This window comes from Lipotes vexillifer, unplaced genomic scaffold, assembly GCF_000442215.2.
Source record: "Lipotes vexillifer unplaced genomic scaffold, Lipotes_vexillifer_v1.1 scaffold1215, whole genome shotgun sequence".
Taxonomy (NCBI): Eukaryota; Metazoa; Chordata; class Mammalia; order Artiodactyla; family Lipotidae; genus Lipotes; species Lipotes vexillifer.
This window is the reverse complement of record NW_006790710.1, coordinates 32,682-47,763: the sequence shown is the minus strand read 5'-3', so window position 1 is coordinate 47,763 and position 15,082 is coordinate 32,682. Positions and strand designations below refer to the sequence as shown.

General features: G+C 41.9%; 1 protein-coding gene across 1 annotated transcript; it reads right to left on the bottom strand.

Annotated features, from left to right (window-relative positions):
* Positions 1 to 1,875: 1,875 nt before the first annotated feature.
* UGT1A1 (UDP glucuronosyltransferase family 1 member A1) lies at positions 1,876 to 12,434 on the bottom strand. Its single transcript, XM_007463908.1, has 5 exons — positions 11,571 to 12,434; positions 5,732 to 5,863; positions 4,939 to 5,026; positions 4,431 to 4,650; positions 1,876 to 2,173 (listed from the first exon to the last, which is right to left on the bottom strand). The coding sequence occupies exons 1-5, from the start codon at positions 12,432 to 12,434 to the stop codon at positions 1,876 to 1,878; spliced, it is 1,602 nt and encodes a 533-aa protein (XP_007463970.1).
* Positions 12,435 to 15,082: the final 2,648 nt, after the last annotated feature.

Genomic DNA, 15,082 nt, shown 5'->3' with positions numbered 1-15,082 from the left:
CTGTCAGGATCATGAATTACTTTTGTAGTTAGAACATGTAGCTTAACAATAAATAAATGCAACACCCATGAAGAGACCACCTAATAAATATAATTTATATGAATTTATTAATATGTTTTTAGTTATTACATCAGAGAAAATATACTTGCCAGTCTCTATAATTTAGGCTTTTGTCAAACTCAGATCCATTTGGCTCAAGCAATGATTATCTGCTCAGGCATATCACCCATCAATTTTATACATCATTCTTTTCCCCCAAAGTCAGAAATCTATACCATTCATTCGTATTATATCGAGTACAAGGAATAAACGTTTCCTTACTTAAGTGCACAAAGTGACATCTGGGAAGCATGAGCATAATTTAGAACCAGCCATTATTGGTAAAGGAATCTATCCCAACCATCTACAGATGCCAGAAGACGAGGTTACAATTCATCTGGGGGTGGGGGGGAGTGGTGGTGGGAAGTGGTGGCTCCCAAACAGGCCCCATTTCTGAGTAGGTAAAGTACTGCAGATTGAAGGAGGGACCTATCCAACCCTCTTTGCAAGTCATTTGAAAGATGACAAGTGTAGTCCAGATTAAAGATACTGGAGGGAGCAGAAAAGATATTTAAATATGTGTGACTAACGTTTAGATCATTTTTATTTTTTAAAACACACTCTGGGGTGTTATTTTCACCCCCAAAAAAAAAAAAAAAAAAAAAAAAGGAACCGAAACAGACAACCACTAATTTGTTGTAAGGCAGTTTCCCATGGAAATAGTCATGAAGATGTACAAAGACTTAGCTACTAGGATATTCGGTGAATTCTTTTTTCTCAAAGAAAATAAAAGTGAATACACCAGGAAGTAGTGGTTAAATAAATCCTGGTATATTCATGCAATAGAATATTCCTTGGCCACTTAAAACACATTAAATATTATCCAAAGACCTGGAGAGAACATTCACAATAGGATGAAGTGAAGGAAGAATGTTAGAAAACACTAGATATACTTGGTATCTTTGCAATATTTTATAACTATATACATTTGCCAAAATATTTACTAACTGTGGTTACTTGCAGGGAACATGGTTAATGGTGAATTTAACTTCCTTGTGTGTGTACACCTCTGTATTTTTCAAATTTTCTGTCAGGATCATGAATTACTTTTGTAGTTAGAACATGTAGCTTAACAATAAATAAATGCAACACCCATGAAGAGACCACCTAATAAATATAATTTATATGAATTTATTAATATGTTTTTAGTTATTACATCAGAGAAAATATACTTGCCAGTCTCTATAATTTAGGCTTTTGTCAAACTCAGATCCATTTGGCTCAAGCAATGATTATCTGCTCAGGCATATCACCCATCAATTTTATACATCATTCTTTTCCCCCAAAGTCAGAAATCTATACCATTCATTCGTATTATATCGAGTACAAGGAATAAACGTTTCCTTACTTAAGTGCACAAAGTGACATCTGGGAAGCATGAGCATAATTTAGAACCAGCCATTATTGGTAAAGGAATCTATCCCAACCATCTACAGATGCCAGAAGACGAGGTTACAATTCATCTGGGGGTGGGGGGGAGTGGTGGTGGGAAGTGGTGGCTCCCAAACAGGCCCCATTTCTGAGTAGGTAAAGTACTGCAGATTGAAGGAGGGACCTATCCAACCCTCTTTGCAAGTCATTTGAAAGATGACAAGTGTAGTCCAGATTAAAGATACTGGAGGGAGCAGAAAAGATATTTAAATATGTGTGACTAACGTTTAGATCATTTTTATTTTTTAAAACACACTCTGGGGTGTTATTTTCTGGCAAAGTATTTCTTGAATAAGCATAACATGAATTTAACCTGACTCTTTTTGCAAGTTTCCAACACAGTTCTCAGTGTGCCTTGGATTTATGAGATTTCTTCACTCGCTCTTTTTTCCCGAAGCATTTCCGGAAGGCAAAGGCACAGCCCTTAAAGGTGATGAAGATGACTGTCAGTACGACCGCCAGGAGGAAGCCGATCACATCCAAAGAGTAGTACTGGTACCAGGTGAGGTCATGCGCCGCAGGGCGCAGGTGTGGCGCCCCCTTGTGCCTCATCACAAACTCCACCCAGAATACAGCCAGGTCTAGAGGCTCCATGGGGCGGTCCTTGTGAAGGCTAGAGAGGCGCATGATGTTTTCCTTATAGCTGAACACACAAAGACAGTTATGTGAATGCCTGGAACACCAACAGTAGTGAATCATCCTCTGTCTATGCTTGCTTCCAGTTAGGAACGCTACCAGATTTTCCAAACTTGGCAGAGTTTCTATTGTAACCAGAAAAGAAAACACACACTAAATATTCTTTATCTCAGAAAGAAAGAAAGAAAGACAGAAAGGAGGAAGGAAGGAAGGAAGGAAGGAAAGAAAAAAAGAAAGAAAGAGAAAGAAGGAAAGAAAGAAAGGAAGGGAGAAAGGAAGAAAGAAAACTGGAAGCCAAAATTATAATTTTAAATTATTTGAAACTTGCTTCCTACTTTTCTTCTTTTCTTTTTAGTGATATCTCTGTAGGCAGTTGATCATACTTTTTTGGTAACAAGATAAAGAAATAAAGGAAAAGGTCATCTCAGAAATTATTAATGATTTCCCATTCAATGAGATTGTAAATGATCACTTCTAGCCAAAGTAAAAGCCATTTTTAAGTGCCATCTCCAAGACAGTGCTATACTTTCAATTCAACTGTTGAAACATCAAACCTCCAAGTGCTAAATTCTGCATGAGGCAGTGTCTTTGCAGCCTGTTAAAGAAAAATGGATTCCTGTTTATTTTGGACTGTGTTGATAGCTGAGTCAGAATATCCAAATCCAAAATGGGTTAGATACTTCAGTCCTTAGTATGGATGCACTAAAAGAGGAAGGAGAAGGAGGAGGACGAGAAGGACAAGAAGAAAAAGCAGAGGGAAAGAAAAGAGAGAAGAAAGAGAAAAGCGAGGCACTTATTCAGGAGCAGTTATGATCATTGCTTTTCTTGAATATGTCCTTCATTTTATTTGGATACATTATTATAATGTACTATTCATATTTGGCCATAAATTCTGCTAAACATCTTCCTTGTATATAAATCTTCTCTTATAAAATAGATTTTCTTGGACTTTCATTCATTCATTCAATATTTATTGAGCACCTGATATGGCCTGGTTGTATAATCTGATGTTGGAAATTTTTCCACTTCTTTTTATTTTATGTAGGTCCAGTCCCAGCTTAGAGTGTTGGGAGCATGGAGATTCACAATCGGAGACGGCTCAGAAATGAATAGACGAAGTTAGTTAGTAACTTAAGCTGACTGATTGGTGTTTTGGGGTTTTTTTTAATGATAATGTACCAGAGAACTTCTACCAAGTCATTTTTAGGTTACAAGTAGTTGTCCATACCACTGAACGAAAGGTCAAAATTACATCACTAATATGAGCCTCAAGAATGAGTTTCCAGCATCTGGAAAGAAATTGGGCTTTAATTGTGCTATGTGAGCAGCATCGCCCGATGCCGACATGCTGGGCTGCCAGAAGCCAGTCGCAATGATGGATAAGAACCGCAGCAACTGCTCTGGGAAGGTTGTTACTGACACTGTGAGCACTTTACCCTGGGGTTATGTAGACAATTCTTTTTATTCACAGGCATCACACACATGCGAGAACCATTGTTTCTAGCACGTTTTTCCTGTCCAGGCTCGGCGTCCCCCTGTGTAGTGTGTCCTCCCATCTGAACACACTCCAGTCTTTTCACATCTGTCCTCCTTCAAAATGAAGCAAGTATGGGTGAAGGCTCCTGACACTGTCACATATCCGTACACACATGCATGTGCACACGCACATACATAATTGATCATTGGATGAAGTCCACTGCTGGCAATCACTTCTTCTTATAAGGTTTTGATCGGCCTATCACTTGTAGCAATACAATAAAGTTCATGCCGAGATAATTTGATCTGGTGGCTTTTTGCCTTTTGAATTGTTTCCATAGCCACATCTGAACAAACTTGACTTTGCTTTTATTATAAGCCTTTGTCATATCACATGACACACACACACATTAATAAACCCCACGGACAAAATTTCTCACCGGTTTCAGTGCTCGGAAAAGCCTTACCTCTAAGCACCTGGTTTGTTTTTATCTTATGGACACTATGTTTCTTGTAATGGAATACTTCTCTCTTTGCAGGAACTTATAGATCAGACATCTATTATACTGACATTTTTTTTTTAAGTATACCAGGGGAAATAATATTTAAGATCACTTCTGTGATAAATTCCCTAGGAATTAAAGCATCTTTTTCTAAAAAGAATAATAATAACCCCAAATCTTCTTACTTATAAATTAGATCTTGATATTTTTTTTTTCACATCTGAAGATTTATTGTGAAGCGATGGCCAAAATATAAGTAGTACTCCTTGGTAGCTTCTCTCTTACCTTTTGTCACTGATGACAGTTTTCAAGGCATATTCTAAATCTTCTGAACTCATTTTCAGGATGTCCAAGGTTACTCCGGCCCCCCGGGTCTCCATGCGCTTTGCATTGTCCATCTGATCACCAAACAAGGGCATCATCACCATCGGAACACCATTACATATTCCTTCATAAACACTGTGGGAGCCGGAATGTGTGATAAAGGCCCGAGTCTTTGGGTGACCTGAGAAGCAAAACAGGGAGGGATGCCAGCAGTCAAGCCACTGAGTTTCACAACCTGACATCGTCTAGGTTCTGAAAGCACTCTCAGGACCCAGTGCCATCCACACGTGGCCCTTGCAGAAACGTGCAGAAGAAAATGTGGGTTGAGATGTCCTACTGGGTAAAAAGCGACGTGAGATACGTTGGCCATAATATTTTCCAGCTAAACAATTCTTTAGAATAGCCCTGGCTGAGCCACTTTCTTAATTTAATCTTGGTTTGACCTACACATCAAATCCTCCCCACGTACCAAGCAGATCATTTTGGGGCAGCCACTTGACAAGTTTTGTATTCTTCGCAAGATTCGGTGGTGGAGTCCCAGTGTACCGCCACAGGACCTTGCAGAAGCAAAAACACACACACACACACACACACACACAAAATAAATAAATAAATAAATAAAGTTTAGAACATAATATGATTTTTAAAACAAAGCAAGACATCTGCTATAGTAGCTAGAAAGTGGAGTCTCTCTGAATGAATATAACCTTGGCAAGGGTGGGAGGTATAGTGACTAAGAAGGCTTCTGGGGATGGGTAACATTCTGTATCTTGTTCCAGAGGCTTGATTCCATGGGTATGTTCACTTTGTGAACTTGTGAACATTCATCAAGCTGTACATTTACGATTTTTGCACTTCTCTGCACTTCAAGGGAAAGTTTACTTAACAAAATGAGTGGGCATAGAACTATTAAAGCAGAAATAGAAGAAACAAATCCAGGGTTCTAAGCAAGAGCTTTTTGGAGAAATATTCTTATGAAATATGAAGAAACACTATCCTGCCCATTTTCTTTTTAAAAATAAATTCTAATATACTTTTGAGTCACTTAGAGAGAAAGAGACCTCCTCATGAAGTGGATCATGTTTTAACAGAGTAGTTGAGAGTGAAATCGCAAAAAAAGAACAACTTTGGATTAATAATTGGGAAGTGGCAGAGAAACCCAAGCCTAAAGCCCAACTCATAGAATTAATTTAGGTACTGAAAGCCTGGGGTTAGAACTCTTGTGAAGACAGATAAAAAGAAATCGTGTAGAATCTTCTTACTGTCTGAGGTATTTTGCCCAAAGCATCAGCAATTTCTGTAGCTTTCTCCTCCGGAATCTCTGAGACCATTGAGCCCAGAGAGAAGACCACAATTCCATGTTCTCCAGAAGCATTTACATAGGCTTCAAATTCCTAGGACCAGAAGAGAAATTTCCAGTTAAATTTTTTTCTCATATTCTTTGGCAACAGCATACATTCAGCTATGAATCAGGTATCTTCCTCTTAAGAATGTGATTAAAGGAGTGTGTGTGTGTGTGTGTGTGTGTGTGTGTGTGTGTGAGATAGAGACACAAAGCATTAGTGTATGTTAGAGCATCCCTCCCTCCCTAACTACCTTCCATCTCACAGGAGGAAGGCTTCCTGCTTACAGAGTTATCACTTGGGTTCTTCTTTGAGATACAGAATCCAGGTAATGTGCCAAGTTTCCAAAAGAAAAGTGATCGGAGGTAAGACCAGATCCACTTCCCCAGGGCTTCAGGCAGCTGGGAAAGTCTGGGACGTAAGCAGGCCTCTAAGGGTGGGCGGGGCTGAAGCAGAGGGTTGAAGACAACAGGCAGAAGGAAGGAGAGGGCAAGGGGCATCCTGGAGAGAGGAGAGAGCCTTTCAGCAGATTCTGCGGAAGGAAACATTGGAGAAGAGGCACACTTACCAAAGAGGACTTTGGAAAAGCTTTCTGTGGACATTAAAGCTCCTGTATTGCCTGTTTAAGAAAATCTACAGTAAAGACCTGTATTACTTTTCAAGGTTTCTAGAATATTCTTTTATATTGAAAGAATGAATGGAGTCAAAGCAGAAAGCTACAGACAGCATTAAGGATTAGACTCACGATTAAGGAAAAAGCCTCAAATAGCAAAAACATCCTTTCACAGCTCTTGCTTCCCTGCAGCCTATGGCAGTTTCCCATATGGCAGCCAAACACACTTGGATGATTAAAGATCATATTCATGTCAACTCAGTGGTGAAATTCAACCAGTCAACCATGCATTTTTCCACCTTTCCCAGAGAAGAGTTTCTAAGGAGTTTAAGTGAACTTGCCTCTGCTTTAGCAAGAAGAGTATCCGGAAGTTTATTTGAATCTTTCTTTGCTGGTTCCTTGATGTACTGTGAAAAGTAAACTAGGTATGAAAAATACAAAATAGGGGACAGGAACTCTTGCCAAGTGCGTCCCAGCGATCTGAGCCCCTTCTGTGGAGTTCAGAGAAGGTCAAGGGCATGTGAGTAAACCCTGACTACCAAAGCCACTGGGGGGAAGGAGAAACAGGCAGAGTCTTCACCCACCCGGCGAATGAGCCTCACAGAGTGCTCACGTCCTGTCCCAGAAGCTGATTCCTTATATCACTACATCCATCACGGTCATCCAAGGAAGGCTGCAAATGTAAGGCTGCTCCACTGTCTCAGGAGGCATCCAACAAGGACCATCCGCAGGTATTACGGCCTTTGGCTATTTAAGGACAAAGCTCAAGATGAGGCAATGGGACTTTCTGAAGAAACTTCTGGGCCAGACGACACAGGGAATAAGGAATGAAGAACAGAGAGGGGGCCACATGCTAAGCCCTCTGCGGATTACGCCACCTTGTTGCCCTCTGCACATGAGACAGCATCATTCACAAACGGGGAGTGCCGAACTGATTCAAAGTCCTTCCCTTTGCCAACGGCATCCTATTGCCATTAAGTCGACTTTTGTTTATCAAGGAATACTTTTTTTTCTCTTTGGCCGCGCTGTGTGGCTTGTGGGACCTTAGTTCCCCAACCAGGGATTGAACCCAGGCCCTGGGCAGTGAAAGTACAGAGTCCTAACCACTGGACCGCCAGGGAATTCCCAAGGAGTAATTTTGTTAATCAAGTAAGTTTTGGTGTATTTGAACTGTACACCGTGATTGATTTTCCAGTTAACAATGAATCTTACAACCATTAGAACACGAGCAATCTGTGGTTCCCTTGAATAAAGCAGGAAAACAGGATTTTAGAAAATGTCTGTGTATATGGGGTAAGAATCAGAGATGGCAGGGATCCCAACTAGTAAATACAGATCCTAGTTTACGACCCGGCAAAGGCCCTTCCCTAAAGTAATAAGGAATAGACTTAGAGACGGATGTCAAACAAAAGCTCTGAAAGGATGTGACAAAATGATTCGAAGAGAAGAACTGCAGCTTTAGCCATTAGCATTAGAACCTGGAGATGAGTGGTGGGTGTGTTTCAGGAAGAGAGGAAAGAAGCTCCTAGATTCAGCCCTCAACAATAATCTTAGCTCAGCCTGATCTGTTCCCAAACTCCAGAGCCAATGCCAGAGTGCTCCAGGCTTCAGGAAATATATGCACACACACCTGCATGCACACACACGCAGGGGCACAACACACATACACAGTGGGAATCCGCTCAAAGGAAATAGAGCAAGGCATAAGTAGGGCAATTTTCCCCCAACTGTCGGTTATTAATGATCTAATTAACTCCCTGAGAGTCTCCAGACGGTTTTATATGTCTCCAAAGAATGCCAAGGGCATTAGTGAGACTGTGTGATGTGGTTGGCTTTGCCCAGAACTGCGGGGTTTCTTGGGACTTTCAGTGTTAAAACCAGAACAGTCCTGGACAAACCAGGATGCTGGCTACCCTGGATGTGAGCTAGGAGACTTCAGACGGGGCTCAGCACACATGATTTTCAGAGATGGCTGCCAAGCTTGATTCCAAGCATGCTGGTAAAGCCACTGGTCAGCCCTACTGCCAGCCCATCCCACTGTCTAGTCTGCCCCCACCAGCCTCAGGCCCTGTTCTAGGCCCCTGGCTCCTGGCAGCTGTGCCTTGGCCTTTCCCACCGGGATCATCTGAAAGGTCAGGGAGCGGGTATCATCCTCCCCGCCGACCACGATGAATTTCCTAAATTTCCTAGGACCTCCTCTCCTTCATGAAACCCACTCTCACTTTAACCTTGTCTAGAAAGGGCCAATGTCGCCTCCTTCCATACCCTTCCATAGCCACTCAGCCACCGTAGGATGTGATTAACACAGAAGGAACGTGCAGGGCCATAAACACCCAAAGTTAGGTAATATCACTTGGCTGGAGTTTAAATGCCATGAAAGTCCGTTTACAGATCACAGAAGGGCAAAAGCTGCAGAGCTTGTGTTATCACGGCCAGTGTCGATTCTGGGCCAGTACAGGATTCAGTAATGGTAAGGTCTACCCCCTACTTGGCAAAAGTTCCCCTAAACCTTGCCCCGATTTCACAGTCTCTGGAATGGCCAAAAAGCGAAGCCATGTGTTGACTGAAATAAACCTCGACCCCCCACCTCTTATCCCATTCCAAAAAAATAAGGCTCCCCGAAGTGAAAAGACTTGCCTACTCCAAGGAAGCTTTTAATGTAAAAATCCTGACTTTTGCTGCAAGTTTAGTATTTTTAGTTCCAGGCTTTTATTAGATTTTTCCTTCCCAAATGCCTTTTGTTTTGCAAGAAAGCCTCCTGAAACCTTTAGTATGTTGGAAACATGTCGCTTTATCATTATACATTCAGAGCCACTTACAAACGTTGCAGGCTTCCCTGGTCGGCACTCTTTCTTTCCCTCGTCATCTTCAAGCATGTTCTCACCCATCTTCTGTTTGGCTATTTTCCTCACAACTAATGTGGATGTATGGATGTCATCTCTGTATCTCTACATGTCTGTAAAGGTGGTCTCTCACCCTGAGAGGGGACTGACATCTTGGAATTCTTGAGTTTCATGCCTTTGCTCTCGACACTGTTCTATCATCTTTATTCTTTCAGACACCCCAAAGGTATGCCCAACACCAGGCTGTGCTTTCTCTATGGACTCTCATTACCAAATAAAGATTTTATCTTTATTCTTGAAAAGTTCTGGACCTTTACCAATAGGAGTGGGAGTAGGTTGGTCCCCACTAGAGGGAGGGAAGCACAGAGTAACATTCTTTAATTAATAAAAAGGAAAAAAGATAACAGCAACATGACAAACCAGCAAAAATCAAGAAAAGGGGAGATGACAAAGCAAAATAAAAATAAACTGGAAGAATTATAATCAAATCTATCAATTGTTAAGTACAAACAGGAAAAATTCAACTATTAAAGGAATCTGACTGACTAGGTTAAGAATATCAACTCCATGTTGTTTAAAGAGAAAGAAGGTTGACGATATGGAGTAGTAAAGAGGCACTAGAGAAGTGTAAACAAAAATAATGCAGGAATGGTGACATTAATATCCAAAAAAGTGGACTTTCAAATTAAAAGCATTTAAAATAGGACAAGGAGAGCTACTATTTGGTACAACTTACAGAGACATTCTCACACCTAAGCTTATTTGCACCAAACAAGGCAGCAATCAATACATACTCAATACAATTCACCAATTAGACAAATTTACAGGGGAAAAAATATATCAATAAATGATATAAAAATATGATATCAAGAAAGGCAGTTGATAAAGTTCTTCAGCCTCTCCCATTAAACATCCAAAATAAAGAAGGAAATCATTTAAATAAATAAAGACTGTTTGCCAAAAATCAATGGCAAACTTAACGCAAAGCAATGAAATGAAAATCTCACTTGGATGTGCTGGCTAGCTTTCTTTCCTTTGACCTGAGATACGCCCGTTGGTTTGATGATATTTCACCCCTTCCTTTTCCTCTGTCTGAAAGAGAATCATTAATGGTTTTCTATACTCTTAGGTTTTCTCATCTTGCTTTCAGAAAATCAACACCACCTCCTTCTTTCTTCACCACACCACCCCATCAGACACAAATGTGTCCAACAGGCCATTTCTCAGAATCTTATTGCCATAGGACCTTTGAGGGATTATCAGATCTCTCTCCACATTACAGCAGCGGAAGACAGAATCTAGAGAATCTGTTTTGCAGCAGTGAGGTGGAGGCATCCACTGGACCCTTGATTTCTCCTGGTTTTCTTCCCGCTGCCCAGAGTTTCTCCTGGCTGTGACAATTACATGATCATTTAAAATACGAATCACGTCAGGGGCACACTGGAAGTAAGATTCATCGCTCTCCAAGGGTGATGATAGCCCCTTAGTAGGAGCCAGACTCAGCACCTGGAAAGTGCCTGGGCTACCAGCAGATCCTCAGCCAATACTTGAAAAATAAATGAATGCACGCCCACTGAAATGTCATCTTCTTGAAGAATCCTTCCCAAACCCCCTTTTAAAGGAGCCTCTCCTGCTATTCTCTATCTCCTCTGTTGAGACTTGGAAGAGGATGTGAATGCTACTTTTCTGCATACTTCCAGTGGTGTAGGGGGAAAAAATTAACATATAAGCATTTAAGAGAGATGCATGAACTTTCTGCCCATTGTCAGAACCTGGCTATCTGGTGATTTGCTTAGTAGAAGAAATGGAACTGCAGGATTCAGCCTATCAGAATATCTAGAAATGGACCTTTAATCAGGAACATAAAGGCAGTTTTCCCTGCTGGGATCTATAGATATTAAAAAATTATTTCAGCAATCTTGACTCCTGTGAGCCTGACCCAGTCACAGGCAAAGTGCATGAAGCACAATTTTGTTCTCTGCAAGGAACCCTGAACCCAGCATGCTGTGTTTATGGCATTTAAACGGTGTTGCATCTAATTGATTATTATCTGCTGGAGCACACAGAATAACGTGGCCAAAATACACTTTTCTGAAGTATCTGATAAAAGAAATAACCCAGAAGATGATGCCAAAGACAGATATAAATTACAACTCAGACCTAGGAGACTGGTGAGATAGAAATCAATGAGAGAGGACATTTGAGACTATCTCAGCATGCTCATTCAGCATCTGTGGCAAGCTCATCTACCCAAAGCACTTGCTAGACTACAGGCATCTAAAGTTCCCACTCAAATACACACCTCAGATAGTGGCTTTTTGCTAGCGCAGTTGATCCCACCAATAAAAACTGTATTGGGCATGATCGGCCTTGGGTAATTATTTACAAAGTCACTTCTGAGAAGCCAGATAGATGCATAGCTCATAAGGTCCTGGAGAGTCACGTCTTTCTGAAGGACTTCCGAGGCGAGTGGTGCGTACGGGGAATAAACCACATTGCACAGAAAGCTCTCTGACAAGGCAATGAGTATGTTCTTCACCCGCTGCAGGAAGGTCATGCGATCTGAGTTAAAGGACAGAGGCCTGGGCACATAGGACGGTGGGTTGGGGCACTGGGTACCCTGAAAGTCCAGGCTGCACGGCAGTCCATTCAAGAAGAACACGGCAGGCACAGCCAGGTACTGGGCCACGATGGGGCCGCAGGGAAGGAAAGGGTCTGTCAGTACAGCATCAAAGCTGCCTTCTGCCAGGGAGGACATCAACTCCTCGTTGTGCAGTAAATGGGAGCAGGCGGAAAAGAGTAGAGCGGAGTCATCTTTGATTTTCTTGTATCTTTTGACCATGCGCTGCAGAAAAGGGTCGTTCTCAAAAACACTACGCCCAAGGTTTATAAAAGCCACTTCCAAGTCCTCCCTTCGGAATGGCACGGGATACCTCTTCAAGGTGTAAAATGCCCCTTCTTTAATGTACATGGAGGCGTCGGGCGCGAGGACCACTATGTCATGTCCCTTGTGCTGCAGCTGCTGGACGATCCTGACCAAACTCAGCCAGCGGCTGCCGTCTATGGGGACCACCAGCAGCTTCCCACCCTGCGTCAGGGCAGGGCCAAGCGCACACAGCAGCAGGCCCAGGATGAGTGGACATGGACCCTGGGACCCTGCTGTCATGGTGCCCCTGCCGTTGCTACCAAGACTGTCACCTGCCGGAGGTCTGCCCTCTCCCACTTACACAGCGCAGGAACCAAACTGTACACCAAGTTAATGTTTGACTCTTTCACATGACAATCGCTGTCAGTCAGCTAGTGGTACCTGGAAGTTTACTTTTAGAGATAAAGAGGGTACAACTTGACTAGGTCTCTTCATAGGCAACAACAGTTTAACTGGCTGGAATTCCTTAACAATCACTTGAATCACATTTTTTTTTTATCTTTGTTGGAGTATAATTGCTTTACAATGTTGTATTAGTTTCTGCTGTACAACAAAGTGAATCAGCTATATGTATACATATATCCCCATATCTCCTCCTTGAGTCTCCCTCCCACCCTCCCTATCCCACCCCTCTAGGTGGTCGCAAAGCACCGAGCTGATCTCCCTGTGTATGCGGCTGCTTCCCACTAGCTATCTGTTTTACATTTGGTAGTGTATATATGTCCATGCCACTCTCTCACTTTGTCCCAGCTTACCCTTCCCCCTCCCCATGTCCTCAAGTCCATTCTCTACGCCTGCGTCTTTATTCCTGTCCTGCCCCTAGGTTCATCATAACCATTTTTTTTTATTCCATATATATGTGTTAGCATACAGTACTTGTCTTTCTCTTTCTGACTTACTTCACTCTGTATGACAGACTCCAAGTCCATGCACCTCACTACAAATAACTCGATTTCGTTTCTTTTTATGGCTGAGTAATATTCCATTGTATATATGTGCCACATCTTCTTTATCCATTCATCTGTCGATGGACACTTAGGTCGCTTCCATGTCCTGGCTATTGTAAATAGTGCTACAATGAACATTGTGGTACATGACTCTTTTTGAATTATGGTTTTCTCAGGGTATATGCCCAGTAGTGGGATTGCTGGGTCATATGGTAGCTCTATTTTTAGTTTTTTAAGTTACCTCCATGTTGTTCTCCATAGTGGCTGTATCAATTTACATTCCCATCAGCAGTGCAAGAGGGTTCCCTTTTCTCCACCCCGTCTCCAGCATTTACTGTTTGTAGATTTTTTGATGATGGCCATTCTCAGCAGTGTGAGGTGATACCTCATTGTGGTTTTGATTTGAATTTCTCTAATGATTAGTGATGTTGAGAATCCTTTCATGTGTTTGTTGGCAATCTGTATATCTTCTTTGGAGAAATGTCTGTTTAGGTCTTCTGCCCATTTTGGGGTTGAGTGTTAGTTTCAGGTGTACAGCAAAGCAATTCAGTTATATATATATATATATTCTTTTTCAGATTCTTTTCCATTATAGGTTATTATAAAATACTGAATATAGTTCCCTGTGCTATACAGTAGGTCTTTGTTGTTTATCTATTTTATATATAGTAGTGTGTATGTGTTAATCCAGCACTCCTAATTTATCTCTCCCCGCTTTCCCCTTTGGTAACCATAAATTTGTTTTCTACGTCTGAGTCTCTTTCTATTTTGTAAATAAGTTCATTTGTATTATTTTGTAGACTCCACATATAAGTGATATCATATGATATTTGTCTTTCTCTGTCTGACTTACCTCACTCAGTATGATGATCCCTAGTTGCATCCATGTTGCTGCAAATGGCATCTTTCACTCTTTTTTATGGCTGAGTAATAGTCCATTGTGAGATAGGTAGATAGATAGATAGATATACCCAGCCACCGCATCATTTTTTGATTCATTCATCCAGCCAACATCTATTGATTCTGGCACAGTACTGGGCTTGGAGTCTCCAGCAGAAACCACCACAGATGCGTCTCCCACCACCCCAGAATTCATGCTCCATCTAGAGAGACAGACTGACAATCTAAACAGATAAACAGACATATCAGAGGTTGTGACCTAGCAGGCTAAAAAGGAAATGAATGCTGCTGGAGTAGAGAATGTTGGGAAAGGAAGCCCAACTCAAGTCTGTGTGCACAGAAGGCCTTTCTCAGGGCAGATCTATATCCATTCAGGGAGGCAGTGAGAGAGCACTCAGTAAATAAGAAACCAAAAGAGGGCTTCCCTGGTGGCACAGTGGTTGAGAGTCCGCCTGCCAATGCAGGGGACACGGGCTCGTGCCCTGGTCCGGGAAGATCCCACGTGCCGCGGAGCTGCTGGGTCCGTAAGCCATGGCCACTGAGACTGCGCGTCCGGAGCCTGTGCTCCGCAACGGGAGAGGCCACAGCAATGAGAGGCCCATGTACCACAACAAAAAAAAAAAAAAAAAAAAAAAAAAAAAAAAAAGAAACCAAAAGAGATCAGGCAGCAAAATGTCAACTGTGCTCATCACACAGGCCCAACATCTAGGGGAAAGAAGACACTCTGGGAAATTCTGATGATCAGTTGAAGGCGAAGGGGCAAGATGAACAAAAATACTAATAGGAATACGTATCTACTGAGCATATGCTATGTGCCAGGTATGACGCTTAGTACTTTACAACACATCTTAGGTAATCCCCAAGAACTGTGCTGTAAAAGCTGATACTCTTATTCCCATTTTACAGACAAAGACACTGAGGCTCAGAGAGATGGAGTGATTTGCCAAAGTCCTGTATTTACTAAATGGCAGATCTGAGACCAAGGCCCTGGGTGTAGAAGCCTGCAAGCACTGCCTCTTTTTTTTTTTTTTTTTTTTTCAT

Coding starts and splice junctions, on each gene's coding strand:
- UGT1A1 (XM_007463908.1), bottom strand. CDS start 12,434: ATGACAGCAGGGTCCCAGGGTCCATGTCCACTCATCCTGGGCCTGCTG. Junction 5,864..11,570: donor GCAAAAAGCCACTATCTGAG/GTGTGTATTTGA, acceptor TTCTGGTCCTAG/GAATTTGAAGCCTATGTAAA. Junction 4,651..4,938: donor GCCCCAAAATGATCTGCTTG/GTACGTGGGGAG, acceptor TTTGCTTCTCAG/GTCACCCAAAGACTCGGGCC.